This window comes from Convolutriloba macropyga, chromosome 10 (assembly GCF_964194025.1).
Source record: "Convolutriloba macropyga chromosome 10, txConMacr16.3, whole genome shotgun sequence".
NCBI lineage: Eukaryota > Metazoa > Xenacoelomorpha > Acoela > Convolutidae > Convolutriloba > Convolutriloba macropyga.
In genome coordinates, this window is record NC_134477.1 from 28,325,884 (window position 1) to 28,351,662 (window position 25,779).

The 25,779-nt window shown below is 35.1% G+C and overlaps 1 protein-coding gene across 1 annotated transcript in view; it reads right to left on the reverse strand.

Moving 5' to 3' along the window:
- Positions 1–1,223: 1,223 nt before the first annotated feature.
- LOC142347853 (uncharacterized) overlaps positions 1,224–25,779 on the reverse strand; it is a 35,906-nt gene continuing 11,350 nt past the window's right edge. Inside the window, exons 5-13 of the mRNA XM_075398987.1 lie at positions 24,003–24,245; positions 23,348–23,531; positions 21,568–21,659; positions 18,953–19,125; positions 14,107–14,188; positions 13,660–13,813; positions 11,827–11,977; positions 11,471–11,571; positions 1,224–1,858 (exon numbers count right to left, since the gene is read on the reverse strand). Of these exons, the coding sequence (XP_075255102.1) occupies positions 1,657–1,858; positions 11,471–11,571; positions 11,827–11,977; positions 13,660–13,813; positions 14,107–14,188; positions 18,953–19,125; positions 21,568–21,659; positions 23,348–23,531; positions 24,003–24,245 (1,382 nt within the window). The 3' untranslated portion in view covers positions 1,224–1,656. The remainder of the gene's footprint in view (positions 1,859–11,470; positions 11,572–11,826; positions 11,978–13,659; positions 13,814–14,106; positions 14,189–18,952; positions 19,126–21,567; positions 21,660–23,347; positions 23,532–24,002; positions 24,246–25,779) is intronic.

The window sequence follows — 25,779 nt, forward strand, 5'->3', positions numbered from 1 at the left end:
GGAGCTCTAATCAATCGGAGCCTGCTTCAGTAGGGCGAGGAGTAGCCTGATTGGAACCAAGAATATGGACAACAGGGCTTCAAATAACCGCATTAGAGGTTAATAAAAACCACTATTGAGATCAATATAAAAAAGGCACTAACTTTGGCGCACTTACCAGTTGGCTTTTAGTATTAAATTGCCGCCAATCGAGTTCAGCTACCTCAAAATGTGAATGATAGAAAACGTAAATCACGCTACACGCAGAAAGTCAAGGGCGTAAAGGTCAATCAAAAATTTGGATAGAAAATGTACACGTTTTGAATAATTGCTTCTCTTCGAGTGCAATAAATGAACTCATCCTCAATTTCTTTTCAATATGATTCGGCTTTGAAATTTCATGTGGCCTTCAACTCTTTCTAGGGCTGAAGGCAAAAATTATTCACATTTTTTTTTTGAAAACGGTGATAACAAATTTTAAACAGTGAGTGGAACAATCTCCATTGTTACGTAGACACGATAAGAAAAATTCTTTTTAGGCTGAAGAAAAACAAGAGAAAAATCTCAACAAGCTTTAAGAAAACTCCTAGTTTGGCATTTTTCTTTAACTCGGATACGGTATCAACAATTGAGCAGTAAACAAATCAGATCCCATTGTTATTCAGACTCGCCAGGAAAATTTGTATTTTTTGTCTAACATTTTAAGATCTAATTTAAAAAAAGTTTTGTTTATCTATCTTCTTTTCTAATATGCTGGAACCCTTCGCTTTTTGAAAGAAAGACTCCGTGAGAAAGACCTTAAGGAAAGATTCCGTGCAATCCGTAGACAAGGAAGGGCTGCTCAGAAATGCAAAAACGTAATATTATTGAAAGAAAACAGAATTCAGGTTTGCCCTTAAAATACGATCTCGGGCTCTCAAAAACACTATTATAAATTGAATAGCGCTGCAATTCACAGTAAACAATTTGAAACCAAGAACTAATCTACAAATAAAAACGTCTACAATCCGCCAACAACTTAGTCAACAATAACTATTCAAAGTAAAAGAACCATATAATATGCGCAGCGCAAGATAGAAAAAATACTGTTGAGTGAATATCCATATATACCATAAAACATTCCCCTACCGATAAAATTCATATCACTCATCTTGAAATTCTTAAACTTCCAATTTAAAAATTTTTTGGCTGCAAATTCGCGATCTTAAAATGTTGATGATAATCCTACAAAAATTACAAACGGATCAGTCAGCACTTAAACGTCCAGTACTCGCCAGCTCTGGAGAAATGTTGACTTCAGCGGATAAGAAAGCGTAATTTTTCAAAAGTCAAACCATAATTCGGAAGTTTTTAACATGTGTCAATAAACCGAACGAAACAAACTATCGTCCTGATTCTTTTGAAGTTGAACATCTTTAAACAGTTTCTGAAAATGTAGAACATAGCTAGCAGATTCTCAAATAATGATAACTGCGAGAGAAATCTTGTCTACATTTAAAATCGGATAATAAATCCAAGATTACTTTAACTACATTTGTCTAAAATAACAGGAATGAATTCCGGTTGAGATGCATATTTAATTTCAAAAATGTTCGAATTCGAAAATGAGATTTTTCTGCGTGCATATTAATAATAGTGATAAATTTTGTAATTCTGCTGTTTTTCTCTCAGTTCGTTTTACTCATTCGATGCAGCTTCTTCTCTGTATATATACTGTGCAGTGTTGCCAGAGTTGGCGTTGAACTCTGTCATGCAGTATGGTGAACAGCACGTGAATAGGAAGGGGACATTTGCAGTTCCAAATATTCGTCTGGCTGGTCTCACTACTCGCAACCCATCTCCGAACATGCCACTGCCACAACAGTCACACACTCCGTCACTAAAGCAACAATTACTTCTTCAGAGCAGAGAAAAACAGCTAACATAGCTTCACAAAATAGATCTGAATACCAGCTTTATTTTTGAAATAGGTATAATTATAATGCAGCTTTGAAATGAGTATAAACTACATTGTTTAATTCAAATAGAAGTGTTTCCAAACATTTTTGGTTTTGTATAAAATGATGTACTGTAAGGAACAAATTTGAACCAAAGAAATATGTATGCATTTCAACGTTCATTATCGACTAGATTTTGCAGAACCAATTCTGATGTTGAAAGATTTCAAAAAAAAACAAACGACTAAACGTCGGAAGAATTGCTCTCGACTAGTGGGAGCTCTGATCAATTGCAGCCTGCTTCAGTCGGGGGGGGGGGGGGGGGGAGGAAGGGGGGGGAGACTAAATGGGACTAAGAAGTTCAATAGTGGGCTTCAAATAACAACATTAGAGGTAAACATATACTACAATTAAGATTTAAAGTAAAAAATGACACCAGTTTCGGCGCCCTTTTCATTTGACTTTTAGTATCACATTGCCGCCAATTGAGTTCGCCTGCTTGAAATTGTGAATAAGAGAGTATATTAGATCACGCGAAACGCAAAAGGTCAAGGGCCTAAAAGTCACTCGAAAAGTCAAAATTGTCAAGCGAAAACTTTGCATAAAAAAGACACACACGTTTACAACAATTGCTATGAACATCGTTCAAGAGCAATTAAAAACCTTAAGGAAAAAAAAGAGAGAACAGCATTCTCCTAATTTCACAATACGAAAATGATGAGCCAAAAAATTATTGTTCTCAACTCGGTTGTTTTCAGTTATCAAGCCAAAACTATGCTCGGACAGGAAAAATTAACTTCTCACTTCTCACTAACCAATGTGTCGTATCTCACGTTGATCCGTTGAAAAACAAAATTGGCCACAATGGGCAAAATAATGCTGCAGTTTCCAACATAGCCGGCAGACTGCCGGAAAATAGCCGCCGTTGACGCGCTAGACGCACGTCGGGATTGAAACAGAAAAAAGAATAGAGAAATTCACAAAACTTTTCCCTAAGATTCAAAAATTGTTCTAAGTCAGTGTGCAGTTAGATTCTAAACCTATACTTAATTCAGCTTCTAAACTGAAGGGTATTAAGCTTAATACTAATATCAGCTGGCAATCGCTCTAATGAACTTTGATTACCGAAATGAAGACCTAATGACTGTCATGTACGAATTCCTTGATATTATTCATTCAAGATTAAATAAAAATAGAATCATAATTTATCCGCTATAACTATGTCTCGCCAATGAAAGCAGTTCTCTTTAAATCTCTCGATTGCTATAAATCGGATTGACTTCTAAATGTGTTAAATCCAAGTTTTACTAATGAAGGCAAATCTCTTTGTAAATCCGTTTGGTTACTTAGAATGATTGAAGTTTTATGGAACTTACCAAAAATGAGTAGAGACGGTTGTTAAATATTCGTTGATAGAAAGCAGATGAAAAGAAAGAAAGTTGACTTGCAGAATTGTTTTGAAAGAGAAAGGGATAGACCACACAAAGAACACCAAACATTCGAAGACCTGAAACAAAAAGGAAGGATATTACTGAAATAATTAGTCTAACTTAACTAATTAAAACGTACATAAGGTGGTTACAGAAAAATGTGATTGATTTTACAGTAAAAGATCTGTTTTCCCAGTTATTGATGTTCGAAATAACTATCTATAGATTCAAATAGATCAAATTAACACAAAATCTCTCTTATTCTTTCGACGAAAAAATTTCAATTACTTATTTGACTTATCAACCATTAGAATTTATTCACCATTAATTTATTCACCACCATTGGAATATTTGTGGTTGACAATACAAACTTCCAATTTGGAAAAGTTAACTTTACTATCCTTGTTAAATTGAAAAATAAATGTAATTACGACAAAAACTCTGAATGCTCAATAGATTATGCTACTTAAAGCAATAGACACCCTGATTGAAGCAGCGCATACAAATAAATTTTTTAGAAAATTACTATTTAAAAGGAGCTACGTTAATTACAGAACACCAAACTTCTGATGTACTTTCTATGATTACAAACAAAAATAAAAACCCAATATTTCAAATTATTACAAAAGATATAAAAACAGAAGAACCTACCGTGCTTACTTTGGAAAGCTATTCATTTCTTTATATTAGGAATTATTTTCTTGTAGTTCGACCAACGGAGTAAGACCCTTTCGAATTTCCATATCTATATTTAGAAAAAAACTGCAGATCTTGCAGCCGCGGGTACTGCAATCGTGTATGCGATTACTACGAGTATTGGAACAGCCACAACAGCAGCTACATCAACAGGACCCTCAGTACAGTTAAATCTTTTCTCAGGTGGCCCAACGTAAGACTTTCGCGCCTTCAAAGAACGAAATGAAAGTTGTATAACACATGCTCAAGTTCCGGATCGTGGAAAAGTTGATTATCTTAAATTACACTTAGCCGGCGCTGTCTTCAACTATTTCTTGGAATTAACTGCAAGAAGCAAGAAAAAACATTATTGATGTACTGGCCGCAAAATCAAACAGATAAGCAACTCATAGTCAAATTGAACTATAGAAAATAAAATTTCAAGAGAAAATTTAATCAATCTAAAGAAACGCGGGAACACAAAGTTTGATTACAAAAGTTTGTCCAAGCTAAATGCAACAAAAAACAACAAAAGAACATTCGTATTACAAAACCTGTCGAAAATTACTCTTCATCCAAACGAATAACAATGTACAAAACAATGTTTATGTTGAGCCATTGGACAGAAAATTTCTTTGGTTTGCGGCACCTGAAAACTGTTTGGATAGCTCAAAACTGACTGGAATCCAGTTAACCATCTATAGTATAATAAAACATTTCAAAGAACTAGAGACATTAGATCCAACAAAAACGAAAAAAAGATGCAAGTTTCTTGAAAAATTTGATTGGAGTCAATCTATATTCTCAAAACTAGAAAGGATACGCATGGAAAATCTTTTAGTAAAAATTTACAAAATTTCCGCTAAACACCGCCTAGACTTTGGAAATAACGGACTGTCTAGAAAAACTGACTCGCGAACAATTGAAAACAATATATTCATCGAATCCGGCAGCACCTATTGGTTTACGTAATGAACTTCAAAATCGAATTAGCATTAATGCAATATTACGACATCATTACAACTTTACCATTCTCAAAGTAATCATCTCCAACTTTTGCGCAACGAAAATCATTGGGAAAACTAAGAATCCTAGTCGGTCTGCGACGAATCAGCCATCTACTTAGACATGATTATACGAACAATAACTTTCCAACCCTGACAGTGGCCGATGCAACTGCACACCTAGCTGAAATGTTGAAAAGAGAATATTTGCCACAACGGATTGCAGCCAAGCATATTTCTCTATGCAGATGGCAGATGAACTGAGTACCCAATTAATAGCATTCAACTTTGGTGGACCTTCAAACGTCTAGCTCAAGGTCTCAGTCGCTCCCCAACAGCATTCAGCTCTTGTGTTAGTCAACATTTAGAATCTGTAGTGGCAAATGATCAATGTTTTGTCTACTTTGATGACCTCGGTAGTGCTACGGATGGAAACTCTCATAGATTTATTTTGAAAACTTATAACTTACTTTTTATAACTTACAACATATTTTTGTCTGCAGAGAAAAAATGGGTTTCAAAGTTTTGAACTCTCTATTGAGAAACGCCTATTTGGAATACGGGAAATCAAATTTCTTGCTCACCCAATTGCGGAACATTGCATATGCCGAAATCGTGAAAAAATTGAAAAGTTGTTGAAAACTATTAAACGATTAAGCAAGTACGACGCCTTATCGGATTTGTCAAGTATTTCCAAAAACTCATACCAAATCTAGTTGTAAAGCTGTTACCATTCTTTAAACTTCTGAGAAAAGACCAAGAGTTTTTAATCACAAAAGAACATCAAGATAACCTCGCTTCATTGACAACAGACTTAGCTGCTGTGAAATGTCCTTGAAAATGGCAAAAACTGTGTGTCAATTTGTCATCGTCAGTGACGCGAGTTACTTTGCCGCAGGACATATTCTACTCATTGAAGACTACCATTGCCACTCGAGTAACAAAAATGAAAAATCGTATGATCCAGTTGCATTTGGTTCACGTCTCTTCCCATACAATCAATTAAAATTTTCCACATATGTTAAGGAATTTTTAATTGTCTACTTTGCGTTCGAAGCATTTGAACCCTACGTATGGAGAATAACTGATAAGCCGATCATAGTTCTAACAGATAACAAAAGCTTTACGCGGCTATTTCAAGCAAAACAACTGCCTGGTAATTTGTGGAACGCATTAGACTATGTTCCAGCATTTAAATTTCAGTCGGGACATATGCCCGGTTAAGCGAATGCAGCTGCCGATTATCTTTCTAGAATCTATATTAAACCATCATTAAAATTTCAAATGAAAATCAGAAACGAAGTTCCCGTTCAGAAGATTGAACTGAAAAATTTATCAACAACGCCAGACAACAGTCTCACAGAAATATCTCAACGAAACGATATATGCAAACCAAAAATACCCATCAATAGCGTAGAAGAAAACTTTACATTGTATTCAATGGCAGAAAATAATCCAATGATTGAACTCAATCTGGATTCTTAATTAGGCCCATTATAAACTGCCGCTGAACGAACAAAAAAACAAAGATATTGCTGAGACCATACGATGGATTGAACAGAAAATAAAACCAAACACAACATAATCATCGTATGATTCACGAAGATTATAAATAATTGAATAGACTTGTTCTTGTAAATCGCGTATTGCACAGAAAATTCTTGGATGACACAGGAAAATTTGTTGCAGAACAACTTGTAGTACCGAACACTTAAAGAGAGGAACTTTTATACAGAATATATAATTCTAAGCTCAAAGGCCATTTGGTTATACGAAAAACGATCGCCGAGCTACCCAGAAAATATTATCCTGGTTTCATTGAAATTCTGATTGCATATATTAACAACTGTTTATCTTGTCTGGCTTCAAAATCACCAAAACCTGAAACAATCACACCGCAATTGAACCCGGTAAGCTCGAACACGAGTTTCCCAAGTGACCTACCTCAAGTTGATATTGTTGGCCAATTACCAAAATCAGGTGGTTATTCCTACGTGGCAACAGCAATGGATGTCTTTTCCAAACACCTGTTTGCCCAACCAATCATCTCAACCTCAGCTGAGGTTGTTGCAAAAGTTTTAATGGAGTGGTTCTTATAACAATCATATATACGACTGCCTATTTTAACTGATAAAGGATGAAGTAAAAAATAAACCACACGTTTGTCAAACACGCACAAACAATTGGTCTTTTCGAGCGAACACATGGACCACTGAAAGGATGCTTGAAAATTTACCAAAACAGAGACAGGCATAAATACACTGAGTTGGTGTTCTTAAACACAACACAAGTTATCACACTGCCATAGGATGTCCACCTACACCAATCTTTCATGTGAATACCATTAAATTCAAATGATCTTCGATTCAACAACAAAACGCTAACAACATTCTCATCCAAATATGATTACATAAGCGAAATCCAAACCAAAATGTTGGATCTCTTTTCAGATGTGGAAGAATTACTAGTATTCTCTTTCAACAAACACCGCGAACACTATGAAAGGAAAGCAAAAGCTTTTCCACTCAAACAACAGCAAAATTGAATGCTTTTTCATCCAAAAATTTCAAATGGACATGACAAAATTGGAAACCTTGAATGCAAATGGGTAGGCGGGGTAGGTGTATACAGGATAGAAAACGTCCTTACAAAAAGCAATTATCTGATTCGAAAAACGAATACAAATCATACTAAGATCGTCCACCTTGTACGCTTGAAGCCATTTCAACCACAACTCAAAAGCGAAGATTTGCCATTAAGCAGCAGTGAAAAATTGGGTGAAAATTCAATGATTCCAGATGCTGTGAAGGGACCACAAATTTTTGACTCTCAAGTCGAGAACATTATTTATAAAACAATTGATAACAGGAGTACGGCTCAAGTGAAAATTAGAATACAACAGCAAGTTGATAAAAAAAGGAGAGCAAACAGAAAGCTTACAAACTCCGAAAACTTTATCAAATGAGGTAACAGAAAACATAACATCTAATATAAACTCACCCGAAAACCCTTCATCTTACAAGACGCCACCCTCATCTGTAGAATCTTCAAGTCAACAAAATAATGCTCAAGCCATATCTAGAACCAGTAGTGCACTGACAACAAAAATACCTGAGCCGAAAGTCCCAGTATCAAAACTTCGCAATATTCTAAAAATCAAAACACAACAAAAACAACAACAGCAACATATACCACAAGTTCAACAGCCTTCAACAAGCCAATCAGTTCCTACGTCAATTTCAGGACAACAGGTATATAATACAACATCTCGTTACGGAAGCAACGGAAACCACCCCAATTTCATCAATCAGAAAAGTAAATAATACTTCATTTCATACTACCATCATTGCTTTACCCTCACAATTATTAATAAGTATTATATTCTTAACCTTCTCACCGTCAATTACCTTAGCTGTTACCATTTCGATTACTTAATTTTATTCTCAAACATTGATTGTTTTACCATTTGTTCATTGAAATATTAATACCATTATATATCTAGACGTTAGCCTAATACTGCAGATACACAATAAGTATTCCATACTCTAGCGTATCGATATGCAGACTACCGAGCACTGCTTTCAATAGTGCCTGAGGCTATTACCACAGCTAGGGAAATAATAACTACTAAACTTTCAAAAAAGTAATTAAATAATTTCATGTTATCACCAATCTTAAAACATTGCCGGAAAAAAGATGTAATAATTGTGCAAGAACAAAACCTTTTTGAAAACTCTAATTCCGAGATGTTGACCTACTCATTACCAGCTTTCGATGGATATATACTTCAATTACTTAAACTCATTCCAGAAGAGAGGGTTAAATGACTTGAGACCGCTTACCTTATATGCTTTGACTGCGGATATATAGTCTGCAGTTTTCATTTTGCGGCCATTTTGGAATTGCTTGCTCAAATGCATGATGAATGACTCAAGCTTTTACAAGCTTCCGCGGCATGCTGAGCCACCACACAAGTGAATGTTGTTGTATTAAGAGAATTACAAATCCTCCACAAAAGTTTCTTTATATCTTTTTGCCACTTTGCTAAAAACAAAATTACACATACCAACTTCGATGCCACCATTGCAGGGGTACTCTAATCTTGGCGCATTGTAGACAACTAGGTCACCTTTGTCAAACAGTGCGATCTTTGCAGCACATTGCATTAGTGTCACTTTCAAACTGAATTATTTTTACCAGACGCAATCACGGCAAGAAGAAACAGGAAGTAAACGCTCATGATTCAATCTTAAAAAACCATTAACTGATTATTCGGTGATTTTATTATTAAATACATTTCATTTGATGAGCCAAAAAGAAATAAAACAAAAACGCTAACAATTGACTGACAGAAAAAATCACCACGCCTCTTTTAGTAAACCTTACTTAAACTTTTCAAATTGACGTCAATCGACAGACAGCGCCTATAGAGATGCGACAACAATTCTCGGTTTCATTAAAAAACATAGCCGGCAGATTGCCGGAATAGCTGCGAAATAGACTTGCGTGCCGTAAAATACAGATGGAAAAAGGTACAGAAGTGAGTTGATAATAGTTATCGCCGCCGCCTATAAAACTTACAAGTTTATTTCAAAGGAGGTTGTTTTTGGGTGCAAAAAATCTTCCCTGTCGCGTCTCGAACCGGCGATCTCCGGATTAACAGCCTTAACCACTTGGCTGTCGGACCATACAATCCGTTTTCTTACAATCAACTTTGTTTTAGGAACAGATTCTGTTTCTGAATAACCGCAATTTAGGTCACGCAGAAAGCGTGAAATCAAGCGCGAAAAAGCCATTTAAGCAGTGACGAGACAGAATGTTCTAGAACAAATGTAAAACGAAAATGAAGCGTCAGACGACGAAACAAAAAAACCAAGAGCAACGCAATATAGCTACGCTCAGCTTACAGCTTCGCAGCTATAATAAACAGCCGGCAGCAAAATTTTATGAAACAGCAATTAAATTACTTTAAAAATAGTTACCACCCAAATTTATTACTTCTTTAAGCTATTTTAATTAAACAAAGAGTGTTTAAAGTCTCCGCTTTACATTAAACAAGCCCCTCCTTTGCAGGAGGACCACACTTTGTATATTTTCACATCGGAGATTATTATTATCGATAAATTTTTCTCACTTTTTCCACAGGCTGCTCCATATAATTTTGTCAGGTCAACTTGAGTGCGACGTAATTCCTGTACAAAATAGATCTTTTTCAAGATCACTTTCCTATATGTCTGAATTAAGTACAAAACTTGACAAATTCAACCACACTTGGATTAATTACAACAGAAGATACCTATCATTAAGATAGTACTCAAAACTCTTGCAACCCTGATAATGATTATTTTATGCTTACTTTCAAAATCGACAGAGAAACTTTCTAACGATGGAGTTGAATTCGTCTATCAACAAAAACTGCCCCATGCTGAAAAATTTACAAACATTGAGTTCTTGTTTCCATTTCCACAACTACCGCCGTATTGATATAAATTTAGAAAATTTATCTAATATTATTGAATCTTCTTGGCGCACATACAAATTTGGATGTAATCTGAGTCATATTAATACTCTGAGTCATATTAATACTGAGTCTTAATTCCAGTTATTCAACCGAATATGTAAAACAGCAATTACAATACGCTCAGATGGATTTGACAAACGTAAAACAAGAAATCTCAGAAACACTGGCATCAAAAATGACAAATGCCAGACAACGATGAGGTGTACCATGGATTGCTCTGGTGCTATCTCAGCTATTACGGCAGGTGTCAAATTTTTCTAAGCGTCGAATACTTCGAGTCGTAAAAAACCAAGAGCACCTCAATATAGCTCCGCTCAGCTTACAGCTATAAAAAGACCGAGCAAGCTATAAAAATCTAATTGCTACCAACTTTGTTTGAGAGCAATTAAAAAGCCTTTCAGTTGAAACCGTGAGTTAGATAAGTCAAGAGTCACACGTGAAAATTTTAAAACAAAAAACGTGATCAAAAAAGTTACGCAAATTTCAAAGAAGGAGAGTGCCTAAATTATAGCGGTTGAGAGGCTGATGGCACCTATTAAATAGAATATGCAAAACGACTCCTTGCATTAAGTTACGCATTTGTCCCTGACAATGTTCATTGAACTGTAGGTTTCGATTCGGTCATAATAACAGCGTTTCATGAATAAAGAGAATGGTAAACTCATTTCAACTATTTACTGGTTTGAATAACATTGAGGAGTATTCCGCAATTTGAAAACACCATTAAAGTCTGAAAGTCTACATTTATCCATGCTTCTGATAGGGAAATTGAATGTACAAAAAACGGAGAGTGCATAATTGAGAGGTAAACTTCGAAAATTCAAATATATTATTGAAGTTTTCCGTTCATCGTTGGTATAACAGGAAGTTAGTGTAGATTGATTTTATTGAATGTTGATTGATTTTATGTAGATAGATACTCACGGTTCAAGTACATTGAGAATGTTGCTAGGGACTTTCTTGGGACCAGAATGAATGTCTATTCTGTTTCGAGTGATGATAACACAACACAAATCTTTCAGGCTCTGAAACCATTGAGATGTTTTTATTTACGGTTATATGTGAAAGAACCCAATTTATGCTTTTATGTTATAATTGTTCCAAAAGGCGACACAATATAAACCGATGAGTTTTAATGACAGCTTATTACCAGTCAGTCATGAGATAATCTCCTTTCTCACTGTTCTCCCATTGTAATATCCAAGAACTCCGAATCACTTAACGAAATTTCTCACTACCTAGTTTGGAGTCGGATGATTAGGAAACTATTTAAAATTTACCTGTACATTGTTTCCTTTGGTGAGATTCCTCCAGAGGAGAGGATGCATGAAGTTGTTCCTCACTCCCAATGACGTCACTCGCTTCAACCTCAGAAGACCACAAGGCATGTAGGTCAATTGATTACCCTCCACGTTTATTTCCCGCAGGTTCCTAATAATATTTATCGCTATTAAACCCATACTCATCCTCTTCAAAAATTTGTAGAGAGTACTAAGCATTTAGAACGCAACCTAATTTAAATTATGGACGCTAAGGATGACGCTAGGGAAACAAGCAGACTTGCATAAATGTAGACTTTTCACATCTAGAATCAGGTGTTTGCCCCAGGCGGTCAGTTGAGAGTCATTAGTTTGATTGTCCTCGCAGGCGTTTTGGCCGTTTTCATTATCTTGTTGTGAGTGGGTGGCAAAGAAGATGGTAGCGCCCTTCGGGCGCTAACAAGCTGTTGCACTTTGGCGAAAGTACGCATTGAACTACGCAAAAATTTTAGAAACTCATTTTCTCAATGGTGGCAGAAAATCAGGCTTGAAATTTGTTTCTGAACTTCAATAGGGGCATGATGTGGTGCAAGCCCCACATGCATGCCCAGTGTAATTTTCTAGCGAAAGTATACAAAAATGTTGATCAAAATGCCATAATTTGAAAATTTTAACATTTTTCTAAAAGTTTGCATTTTCATAAGACCAAAAAGCACTGAAAGCGAGGGACTTAGGTCTAGGGAACACGTGACAACATATTTCTCGACCAAAGAAAAATTTCCAAGTTTTTAAAATTTTTTGCACTTAGAAAAATTTCAAAAAAATTACACTTTTCAGTCAAAAATTGAAGTTTTTAATTTAAAATTTTCCAAAAGTCCGATTGCTCTCGTTTTTGTTTAAATGCAGGCCCAACTATAGGTCATAGGACTTCAGATTGACCTTGACGGAATATTGCTAACAGTTATGGTTTCAAAGGTACAGCTTTAGAAAAACGGTCGAAAAAATGAAAAAAAATTTTGAAAAATTATGTTTTTTCAATTTTTTTCAAAATCTGTAAATTTTTTCACCAAAACACCTTGATTACAACCGACATGATTTTTCACGGCAGACAAAGTTCTCTTTAATAAAAAAAGTGAAAAAATCAATATTTTGGGAGAAAACTGCAAAATTTTTATAAAATGCATAAAAATGGGTCAAAAATGTACATTTTCTGAAAAACTGGAAAAAGTTAGCAGAAAACTGTTTACGTGGACCAGACTGCAACTAAAATTTATCATAATTCACCCTCATGAAAAAAGACGTAAAAATTAACACAAAAGAAACTAGAGCAAAAAAACCCAAAATTTGGGCAAAATTGAACCCAAAATTTGCCCAAAAACCCATGAAGGAGAAGTTCAATCAAAAACTTCACTAAGGGACTTTTCATTTTCTTGGCTATTCGGGGTCGCATGCAAAAATTTGGAGAATTTTATTGAAACAATTTTGAGAAACCCACTTTTATTTTTTTCAGGGTATATAGGTATTTGGTTTTAGACCGGCCGGGGCCCCGACCCCACCCTACCGTATTTTTGATGCAAAGGGCGACCACCTAGGCAATGAGCATTGAGGAATTTTCATTCTTTATTCTGATTGGTTGATAGCTTTGAATCTCATTAAACACATTTCCTCGTGTTTTCAGATAGGAAACATGAGGAAAACATGGGAAAATCAATGCAAAAATATGATTTCAAATTATTTCAATTTTCGTCCAGCTTCAGCAATTAAATCGAAAAATTTCATTGTTTCGGATCGGAGAAGACGTTATAGAGACGAATTGGAAATAATTGCGATAGCTAAATATGTAGTGATATGTACTTGAGGTTCTTAACTTCCGGTGGCATAAAAGTGAGAACATTGTATCTGAAGTCAACAATTTCAAGAGTGGAGATGCTGAAGAGAGTGAGAGGGATCGTCTTGATGTTGCAATAGGCCATCACTATACACTTCAGTTTCGACAGGGAGCCAATATCTAAAACAGATTAGCACTTCATTAATCGACAGAAAACTTTGCAAAATAGTTTTGAGGCAGAAGAGAAGGGTGCATTAGTTTACCCCGCCTCCAGGGACCAAATGTGAAATCGATCAGAAAATAGGCCTTAGAAACGGAAACAAATTATTGCTACAAAATTAAGTTCAGAGAAACTGTTGAAACACAACGGAGCAAGTTACAAAATACCAGGCCTCTGCAGAGCCAGATTTTATACAGTGTCATAATTTAAAACTAGATAGAGTTTCAAAACAGGTTGAGCTTGAGCAACTCACTCTGGGGCAGTTCAGTGATAGGGTTGCTTCTCATCTTTAGAATTTCTAATTGTTTCAGCTCAAACAGCGCATCTGGGATCGACTGAAACAAATCAAAAATATATTCGACAAAGGACAAACAGAACGCTATTCACTTTTTTCGTTGTAATGATAAAAATAAGCCACCGAAAAATTGACCAATCTCCGATTTCGCCCACCAAAAACCTCGATTTCCCAAGAAAAATGTTCAGTGGAACTCGGCTTGGAACCTCGACATTTGTTTCGCTCAAATTTGGAACCTGCTTTGAATTATGTAAGTCCATTTCAAAATGGAATCTTATAAAGCAATTCACCTATGTACTTTACTGCTTGTTTGCAACTATTGAGCAAAACACTTTGCGGAACTCGCTGAAAAAATTTATATATTATTTATTCAATTCTTGTCCTAATGACTCAAACTCTTATCTATAATTTTTTTGATGTTAAATTAAGTAAATTGATTGTAAAAAATTTGATATAACTGACTAGCAATTTGCTCTCAAGCGAATATCGAGCGATTGGCATTGTCAGTAGCTAGATGCAGATTATTAAGGGGGTTGCGAGCAGTGTGGGGTGAGCGGGATGGTGGGTGAGGTGTGCGTATTGGGGAGAGGGTAACGTGAGGGGAGTGGGGCAAAATTGGTGGTCAAGCATGTGGGGTTACTGGTGGATTGCGATAGAGTAGTAAGGCAAGGACATCGGGTAGCCAAAAATACTAAGGTGGCTTCAAATGACGTCATTATAACTACCAACTACTAAGAAAATTGAAAGCAAAAAAAATCACCAATTTCGGTGCACTTTTCATTCATTTTGCTTTTAATAGTCGACTAGCAGGTCCGTAAAGCTATCTGAATGCATCTTATCTTGAAATTTTAACAATTAATTTTCTCATTGAAAATTTCTTAGAGATAACTGGTGTACATGCGCTCGCTTCAACATTTTTTTTTGCAAAACTACTTTGGACACACCAACAAAAAGTAAAAAATGAAAGCCAAATTTGTCAAAGAAAAGTTTTATGTGAGTTAAGAGTAATAGACGATCTCACAGAGCGTTAAAAAATCTAAACAGATAAAGTGAGGTATAATGAGGGAGAGAAAAAGAGATCGATAGCAGCAATATATAATGAGTCGGAGAGCAAAGAGATTTAAAAATACGAAGAAAAACAAAAGACAGAACAAAAGAAGGTTGAAAGAAGAGAAGGAAAACTGAAAAACCAGTCTGAGAGAAAGCAAACTGGAGCGAAATGCGAAAAATAATGAATTAACGTGAAAGACAAGGGGAAAATCGAAATTGATGACCGAGGAAAGAACAGAAAGAATACAATGCAACAGAAACCATAGGAACATCAGGAACCCACCATAAGAACAACGCTAGGAAACAAAAAAATTGAGTCAAAAACAGACAAATCAAATGAAAAGAAGAAGTTAAACAACCGAGAAAAAAAGAGTGTGAGAGAGAGAGAGAGAAAGGAGGAAAAAGGAAAGTGAGCGCGATGAAAAACGCAAGAAAAAACGGAAGCAATAGAAAGCAAAATGGGACATCTAAAAAAGAAGCCGAAACCATGAGAGAGAGAGAGAGAGAGAAAGAGAGAAAGTACAAGAACGGCGAGATAATGAGCAACCGCAAAAAGCAAAAGCTTAAGTGGAGAAAATGTCAGTTAGAGAGAACACTTGAAGAGCAGAAAATTAGCAGATCGCACAACTGAAAAGATAAAGAAACTGAAGAGAGGGAGAGATACAACAGTTCAAAAGAGAAGAGAAAACAGATTCTGGGTGAGGCAAATAATTCCGGTTCTCATAAAAATGATGAATGTGCTAATGAGAACACGATAGATGTACCCAAGACGATGAATGTGCCGAAAATAAGGAATCGTATGAAAGCTTTTGCGAACGCTTCTAAGAACTCAACAGACACCGAACTGAGTTAAAGAGATGCGTAATGCTTCCAACAAAATTCTCCTCAAAAAATTAAAGACAGAAAATTATATAACTATCATATTTTGTGTGCAATAATTTTTTTTAATAAAAGCCGTTATTATAAAAATATCCTACAATGAGCGCAAAAAATTTGTATTTGTTTCGAAACCTCAGTTTTGTCATATATAATTTTTTTGGAACCTAACTTTGGTTTTTGCATCGGCAGGTTTTGGTTCTCTTACACTTCACAAATTTCGTTTGCTGAATTCTTCTGTATTAAAAAAATTTCTTTCAGTGAAATCTTGACAGAACAAATTTCCATCATCTTCCTTTTATTCCTTGACGTTTTCAGTGAGTGATTTTTCCTTCACAAATATTCAGGACAACCTTTCTCATGAACAACAATTTTTTGACAATGAATTACGCCAACTAATGCTTTTCGGTCATAAATCCTCTTTGTCTTGACACAATTTCGATCATTTGCCATTTCAGTATCAAAAGCTTTTCAGTCAAACCGTTTTCTGACACAGTTTTTGGTCACAGACCCTTTTTCTGAACAACTAATTGGCCAATGATTTTTCGACATTATTGTTTTTGTTTATTGAAACACCGATTACTGTCTGTTTCTTTAAAGCAATTTCGGCAACAGGCTTTTTCGCAAAGCGTTTTTCGGTAAATGACACGACCTCTTTGCGACATTTTGGGTCAATGAACTTTTGGCAACACTATTCGGTCAATGACGTTTTTGTAGCATTTTTCGGTCAATGATCATTTAGAACCATTAATCGGTCAATGACCTTAAAGCCCACTTTTTCGGTCATTAACCCCAATTAAGCAACCGCTTAACCGTGCGCTTCGGTAGTACTGTTAAAACATGCTGCTCAGTGATGGTTCTAAAACATGCCGCCTTATGTGTTCACGCAATTAATATATAGATTGTCACCACTTGAGTTTGAGCACAAAAAGCAACACGAACAAGAGAGAAATTTAGATCACGCAAAACAAAAAAGTCAAGGGCGAAGAAGTCATTCGATTACTTTGCATAAAGAAGGCCAACACGTTTACAATAATTCCTTTAAACTTCCTTCGAGAGCATTTAAAAAACATAAACCGAATAATGTAGGAAGAATTTCTCTCGGACGACAGGCTGGAAGAAAAAAATTTGACTTCACTGGGATTCGAACCAATGACCTACCAATCCATAACCTGATGCATGACCACTGTGCTATCAGGCCCTTTCTATAGATTTGCTAAAACGAATTTATATTAGCAACAAGCTTTATTTCGGAGTGAGAGCAATAGAGATCACTCAAAAATGAAGAACGAAAGCGTGAAAAAGTCACTTGAGAAGTCAAAGAGTAGAAAAGTGCAAAATGGTCAAGCACAAAATTTGCATAAAAAAGACCAACACGTTTACAATAATTGCTATGAACTTCGTTCAAGAGCAATTAATTATGTAATGCATTAGGAAATTTTATTCAATGAAGGACTGAAAGGCACTACAGCTTTATCTGTGCCGTCCTAAGTAATGTGAATCGTCATATCTGCTATCTAATACTGTTCTCCGTGGGATTTATTATCTTTCTTCAGATTTAATAATTACTATCTTCCTATTTATTATCTTTCCTCAGATTTTTGAAGAAAATACCTAACTTATTTCACATATTGCATCATTTAATCTTTCTTTGCAAAATTGGCTCTACACATTTATTCATTATTAACTCCATTTCTTCATTCTAACAGAAAGAACTAATTGTAGAAAAATCCCCAGCTGCTAAACGGAACAAAAAAATCGATACCGCAGTATTGTGTGCAACAAACTTAAGTAAAACGAAAAACGTGATCAAAAAGTAAAACGAAATAAAAAAACATAGCAGGACAAGTCCTGAAGTACAATTCAACGAATTCTTATTGAATAGACAAAAACTGGACCTAGAATGGACTATAAGTGATGTAACCATTTCCAAAATGAATCAGACCAAAAAATTTAAAAAAAAACTGAAAATCAATGTCAAAAATCCGCATGTGAACAAAAAACCGCTAGCTAGAAAGATAAATTTGGTTCAAACAAAAAAACGAGGCCTATAATGACCTATGAATGGATTGGGAAAACCATTTAGAAAAAAAATCTGATCCAAAAATCTAAAAAAAAACAGTAGAAATCAAAGTGAAACTGCCGCATGTGAACAAAAACCACTATCGAGAAAGCGAACTTTTGTTCAAAACTGTTTTCTCAATCTGCTTTAAAGTTAGAGTGAACAAATTGCACGCCGCAAAACCACTCGCTTTTTCGCTCTACTTCTTGTTTCGGCGGGACCAAAATCACTTCTCCAATATGACTTCAAAATGTGTGAACAGATCTTTAAAAAAAGGACTTCTCCAATGTTCATCTTCGAGTCGTAAGAAAGACAGCACCCCAAAACATTTCAAATTCGAATTGTAAAAAAGGAGAGCGCCTAAATAGTAGCCGTAGAGAGGCTGACAGCGGCTATTAATAACCAACGATCTCACTTTTTCGTTGAAAACTCAGATTACACTTACTTTAACCGCTTCTTTAATTCTAATAGGAGACTTCGTTGGTTCTAGATTTTTCCACCAAAGATTTAAACGTAATCCAATTCCTCGGATTTTACCTCTAATGTACATAAATTAGATAAATATATAAATAGGAATATCCTTAAAACAGTGTTTAATGTGGACTAAAATAAGATGTATAATGGAAATGCGTTTCGGAAAGAAACACTCTCTATCAGATTAAAAAAGTTAGTAGTACGAACAATTGCATTTAGAAAGACCAGCAGAACTAATATATTTGCTATATACATTTTTCAGAGCAATTAATAGATCCAGCAGGATGAAGGACCAGAGGAGTAACGCAAAAAAGCAGATTTCATTTTTGCCAGGCTACTTACTCTGAGTTCGTTGAAGGAGAGGTTGAGGTATTTCATGGTGTTGTAGAGCGGGGAGATGTCTGGGATCTTCTTGAGGAACTGTGCCTTGAGACTTAGAGCTACTCCTCCACACACCATTGCATCCAACACTGCCAACTCATCTGATGTTATCAGAGCAGACTCTTCTACTTTCTCTGAAAGAGATAACAAGTTTAAAGAACTACACGTCTCCAATTACACTCATATTTCGTTTCTTGAGAAATCTGAAACATGTAAATTAAACTAACCACTTGGTTAATGTTACATAACAGAAATTTTTATAAATCAAACATTATCATTTGACATTTCATAACAAACTAAGGTTCGGCTTTCTTTAAATAATTTTAAAATAAGGTATTTGAAATCTTCTACCCTTCTGTCTATTGGAACTTTTTCATGTCGTTTAGGCATTTCTGCAATAACTTTGGTTTAAATTTGGTTTTCGATGTTTCTTTTCTAAAAGCAACTGGATGTGTATTCTATTTTCGAATAAAATTACAAACAATTGAACCATTACTCCAATTTGACTCACATTTCAGTTCTAGGAAAAGGTTATGGGTTCTTTTGTCTACAATGATTGGCACGTTTTCTAATATTCTGAGATGTTTATTTGTTTAACAGTTTTTTGTTTGTTGAAGAATATTGAAAAAAAAACAATTAATGACACTCTTGTTATTTGGAGTTCTGCTGGAAGAATTTTAGTCTCCAGAAGTGGATCTCTGGCAGAATGATATTTGGTTTTCAGAAAACAAATGTTTATGTCCCAGTTAATCTGCTTGTCGATAGAGTAAGATGGTAAATTTTGAAAAAAAATCGCACTAAAATCTAAATCTTACAATACACGTGGTTGAAAAAGATTTATTCTTGTTTCTAACGGTACCTGATGACGAACCAAGTATAATGATCTGGTCGCTGAAGCCATTTCATTGATAATTTTGTTTAGTTGATTTTGGTATGTCAGTTCCTCATCAATTATTTCACATAAAAATCTACACTTTTCAAATGCTTGCAATCGGTGTCCTTTGAAACTGCTACTTTGGCGGATGGGCATTTTTTCTTTCCTGAACACCATTAACTCCGTTTTGTCTTCATTCAAGCCTGCTTTGTTTCACTTGTCTCGTTTAATGCATCTTCAGCTTTTAGCTATAAAATTTTGTCAATCTTTGCATGACATAATTGCTGTATCATCGGCAAACTTTGATACATCACAATTCGTTGATACAGCTTTACTGAAGTCGTTGACATAAAGTTTAAAAATTGAAGGCAGTTCCTTGCGGAAACCGTGATTTATAACAACCCGATCTGATTTTGCGATCCAATTGTTAACACTGATTTCTATCACAAAGGAAGGAGTTATGTCAAATTCTTGCATTCTCTCCAAATCCACATTTTTTTTGCATTTTGTTCATAAAAGCATCTATAGATATTGAGTTGAAAGCTTTTGCTGAGTCTAAAAAGTCTAATTGTGACAACAATTTCGTTTTCGTCAAAGCATTGCTTTATTTTTTCAGTTAAGGAAATGATAGCATCGAAACAAGACTTAGCTTTTCAAAATCCGGTCATGACTTATCATTACAAAGTAGCAACGTAATTAAACAATTTAGGACACCGGCCAAAAATTCGATTATAGGCGCCGAAAATTAAAACCTGAGTCTTCGAAGAGTCATAAATTGGAAAATATAGATTAATTTAATGCAAAAAAAACTCCATGGAATAGAGGCACTAAAAGAATTAGTCAATGGTCTTACAAAGGTCAGTCAAGAATTATCAAGAAAGTTGGCTCAAGTTCTGTCAAGAGTATAGATTCCGTAAGCAGTAGAAAATGTATCGATTTCGTTTCACCGATTAGTTATGCTTTTCCTGATAGACTACATAAGCTAATGAAAACTAGTAACTTCAGCACAGCTTTGTCCGTAAATACATATTGGAAAAACTATTGGATCGTGAGGAAACGGAATTACAAAGTTCAAGAACTGACGTGAAAAGCACAGAGCATGAATAACGTACTCCTGTTTTACAGGATATCTATTATGGTAATTTCTACGCATACGGTATGATGAAATGACGAGAGCACTTACTGCCAGAAACACCTGTTCAAGAGATGAAGAGGGGACAAAATAAATAACAAATGCGGCTGTTAAAACCGAAACGCTTCACCATATGCAAACCATTCAATCTGAAACACATCATAGGAGACAAGCAGTAAATTTATTTAAGAATTATTCAGGTTAAAATGGCCGAGCAAACAATACATACAAATCTTCAATAGAGAAGAATAATTTTAATGAATTGAATCCACACATCATAAAAGAATTAAATTTTTGAAATAATGCCGTTACCATATTTCTCTCCAAATTTTGTTGGCAGCAATTTTTTGGCAGCAATTTTTTTTAGTAAGCCCCAGCTCAAATTCAAACTGACCAAAGCATCTTTGTTTATTAATTTTAAGTTCTGAAGTATTGTCTGCGATAATAATCATGTGGTAAAATTATCTCTGTCCCCACTTCGTGGGCATACAAATTTTACGCCCCAGGCGCGCGTGCATTTTTTACTGGAAAACTGGAAGGCCGAAGCAGGAAAAAATTCATATATCTTACCAATCGGAGAGTCGCTCCTCTCAATATTTTCGAAGAATTTGGCAGTAGTGTATTGATAAACATCACCCTCCGATCTCATCACATTGTCAAACCTAAATCAAACAAGAATCATTTAAAATAGCATAGGGATGAGAAAAAAAACAGACTTAGACTTAAGTCGAACGAATTAATCTCAAACGAAGGGTCGAGGCTGAAAAGGGAGAGGGGTCGGGATGGTTACGGGGAGATCCTTAAGCGGTTTCGGTGAACCAACAGTTTCGGAATTACATATTTAGAGACTAGTAAGGCGTCAGGCTCTAAGAGCGCTGCTCAGCCATATAATGCCCTCTGGGCTTTACCTGTTTATTCCGTTTTTGAGAATGAAAAGTTTGAGCGTCAGACAAAAATCAGTCGATCAAAAAATTGCATTAAACAAACCACAAGACTAATATATTTGCTACAAACTCCGTTTGAGAGCAATTTAAAAAAAAATGGTTTGATCTGCCAACTATCTAACTACTAAGCAGTGGAAACAAACGGTTCTTGTAATTTTAAAGCTCAATATTGAAAAACAGAAGCCAATATGCAGCTTCATGATTTACAAATAACGGCTTTTGTAAATCATGAAGCTGCAAAGAAAACTCAAAATGAAAATCGAATTGAGGGAAACCCTCTCTAAATGTCTCACAAATTTTGCAAACTAATAGGTAATTAGAAACCATAAACATTTCAATTATTCTCTACTTCTGTGTAAATTTGGTGATCAATTTTTCAAACACTGTTGACTAACAAAAGACAAATCTTCGACCTAAAAGCGAAACACTGCATATCACCGCATAGCTAGTACGAAAATGCAAAACAATTAATTCTGAAGTCTGCAAAGATTACTATACTAAAATCGCCAAATTGCGAATAAAAACGATCTTTCGAAAGTAATAATAGCAAAATTCAGTTTTACGTAAGCTCGGTTTTCAACTGCTATAAAAATGCAACAAAATATCCATTTTTTTTGTAATTCTCACACTTTCCGCAAGAACAAATTGGCTGCGTAATCATCTTAATTAATTACTTCTAATCTTTGATTTTATGCATGCAAATGATTAAAATTTGCCGAACACAAAATATCTAAATCGACAAACTCGGTCGTGCTGCGGTCTGAAAAATTTCTTTAAAACAAATTTTTCGGCCATTTCATAAATTGCGGACATTAAACACCAATCCAAGTTTTGGTTAACACTTTCCGCGATTTGTACATTCAACGACTGCCAATATTACTTTTCATTCTCTGCTCAGGCTGTCGGTGAAAAATTGAAAAGTGAAATTTTGAGTACAATGAAAAGTAAAGGAGGTAAGGCCACTCTAGCAGAAAAAGACCAAACAAAAATTCGGAACCACATAAACAAAGACACTTCCGTTTACAAAAATTGCTTCAAACTTTTTTCAAGAGCAATTAAACAGACAAACTTAAGAAAAATTAGACATCGACATTCCAAAACAAATTTTAGTTTTTATGGCAATAGCTTTTATCTAAAATATAAAGGAACTACTAACAAACAGAAAACCTACCCCACCTTATATAGGCAAACTGAGAGTCAAATTTATGTAAACAATGAACACTTTCAATTATTAGCATTTATTAAAAAACCTAAAACGGGCAAAAATTGGACATCTGCACACGCAGTCCTTTTTAGCCTATGAAAACCAGCTTAGCAAAAGTATCGGAAATCATACAAATATGATTCAAATGCTACGGTTGCTTTTTATGGCTTTTAAGCTAGTACTTAATGCTAAAAATTCTAGCCTATCAGGAGCCTTTCCCACCATCTCTGCAGCGCCCTTGGCAGTTTTGAGGAATTTATTGTACGCTTTCTGAGCAGTTGCAACATTCTCACGCATCGTGGCTGCTTCTTCTTGTAGAATAGCGGCCATTTCAAGTACTAATTGGCGCCAAGGGATACGATTAGCCTTTGCCTCAACCTCCTCACCTGTTAACACAAAAACACGCTAGCTTTTCAAATTCTGTACTAGTTTTTCACTCTAATAAGGACATTTTTTAACAATCGTTAAGCGTGATTTTTGGCCAGAAAGCAATTGTAGAATTCTACGAGGAAAATGAAGGTTATGATCATCAAGAAAAACCGTTTGAGAGTACCTGATAAACTGATTCATTTATTTTATACGAAGTACGATGCAAGTTAAAGCACATGCTCGAATTAAAGATTACCTTTTCTCATTTCAGTAAAAAAGCCATTGTAACACCCACCCTTTCGATCGCATCAATTAACAAATTTTGACTGACCCTGCTTGGTACAAGTAGCTTGCGCTTAGCAAAAAAGTATCTTTTTATATACTTAATTATTTACCATAACGCAGCTCTCAAAAGTAGGTCAGTAACACTTAGTTTTCTGAGAAAATTAATTGTTTTCCTTTTTAACAATGATCTAAGTTGCATTCACCTGAGAAGTAAATCTGATGCACGTGATTTTGTTCAGTTTTGAATGCCGTATCTGCGAACAATTTTGTCAGCTTATTGTAGTTGTGCCTAGACAACACCGCCTCTTTGATAGCACTGCGAACAAGCCTCGGACCTCTGGACTTTGGAACTGGCTGCTGGAAATCACCGAGAGTGAAGTGATCTTGTTGCTCCGAATCAGTTCTAGCATCCATTCTGTATTCTTGCTGCTGTGATTCTTCGAAAGCTGGAGTAAAGGATAACATGAATCTTGATTACATGTAGAAAAGTATTCGAATGTTGATTTAAGAGGCGAATAAGCAGGGTTTCATTTAAATTCTGTAATCGCTTTTTCAGCATTTTCCAAAACACTTATTAAATAAACTCTTAAGCTGACTTGTAAGATTACGACTTGAGGTATTATGAAAATTTGGTTAGTTCAAGATGTGCGCAAAGTCCTAGGCAAAAAATGAAACTTGTGCTTATAAAAATAAAAATTTCCGTTATTGCACCAATAATGGAAAAAAATGTAGTAAACGCAGCCCGTACTTGACTAGTATGACGTGGTCTTGATCATCAAATATATCGCACATTAAACCATAATTCCGTTAATCAATCAATTTCTTTCAGATATTAGGGAGCTATTACTACATGACGGGTTTGTCTAATGATGCAAAAGAAAATATCACGAAAACAAAAATAAATTCTCAAAGTGAATGCTAAACACACGCACAACTATATGATATAAACACCCAATAAACATCCAGTCTTTCCTGCTTCACTTTGCGTCGGAAGAAATCTTAAAAAGCATATTGAGCGTTCAGGTGATAAAAATATCACACAAGAGTCAAACAAAATCGGATCTGCCGCCTTCCCTTAATAAAGGATGAAAACCAACTATATTTGACATTTGGACAGCATGGATAACATAAAAAGTTACCAAATATCAAAATACCCTTTGTGCCAAACTACCCAATCTTTACAGCCTTACTTTTTTGTTGTGCCAATTTTGGCTCATGGATTTCTTTTGCTGATATCTATGTTGTACAATTAGAAAGCCCTTAATAACGGAATCTAAAGTTTTAGACAATTTTATTTTTTTTTACACATTTGCATTCTTCCTCGTCGCTGATATGCTCATGGATTAAGTTAGAAAGAAACAAGGAATTTGTGAACTTGCCCAACAAAGTTATTTGATTAAAAGGGAACCTCAAATGGAAAGAAGTCTAAGTGTCGGCTAAAATGCACCAGATTGTTAGTAAAAATGTTCCAAGAAATATCCCAAAAGCAACTTTCTTCCTTTTCCGTTTAAAAAGCGCTCAGAAGGTTGCTTTTATAAGCCAGTACACCATTTTTTGAGGTAACGAAAAGCTGATTTCGGAACTGAACAAAAACAGTGGTTCAAAGGTACTTTTGAATTCGATTGTTAAATAGTTGTGCTAAATAGTTAAATTGTTAATAGAAAATAAAATTTAGCAACATCTAATACCTAAATCTTGAAGATTTTCAGTCATTTTTGTTGTTTAAAAAAGGAAGAAATAGACCAACAACTGTAATTTTCTGGGGGAAACTACGGACAATTGTTTTGAAAAGTTCAGTTTCACTCTACTAAAAGAACGTCAAAATTACAAACACCACTTGTACAAGCTAGTTTGGTCTATATCATTTATCAATAGACACGTCAGCACAGCTAATTTTTCATTCCTTTTAAATTTTTTATTTATTTCGTCAGAAAAAGTATGTGCTTAACTTACTTTAACCACTAATTAAAAATACGCAAT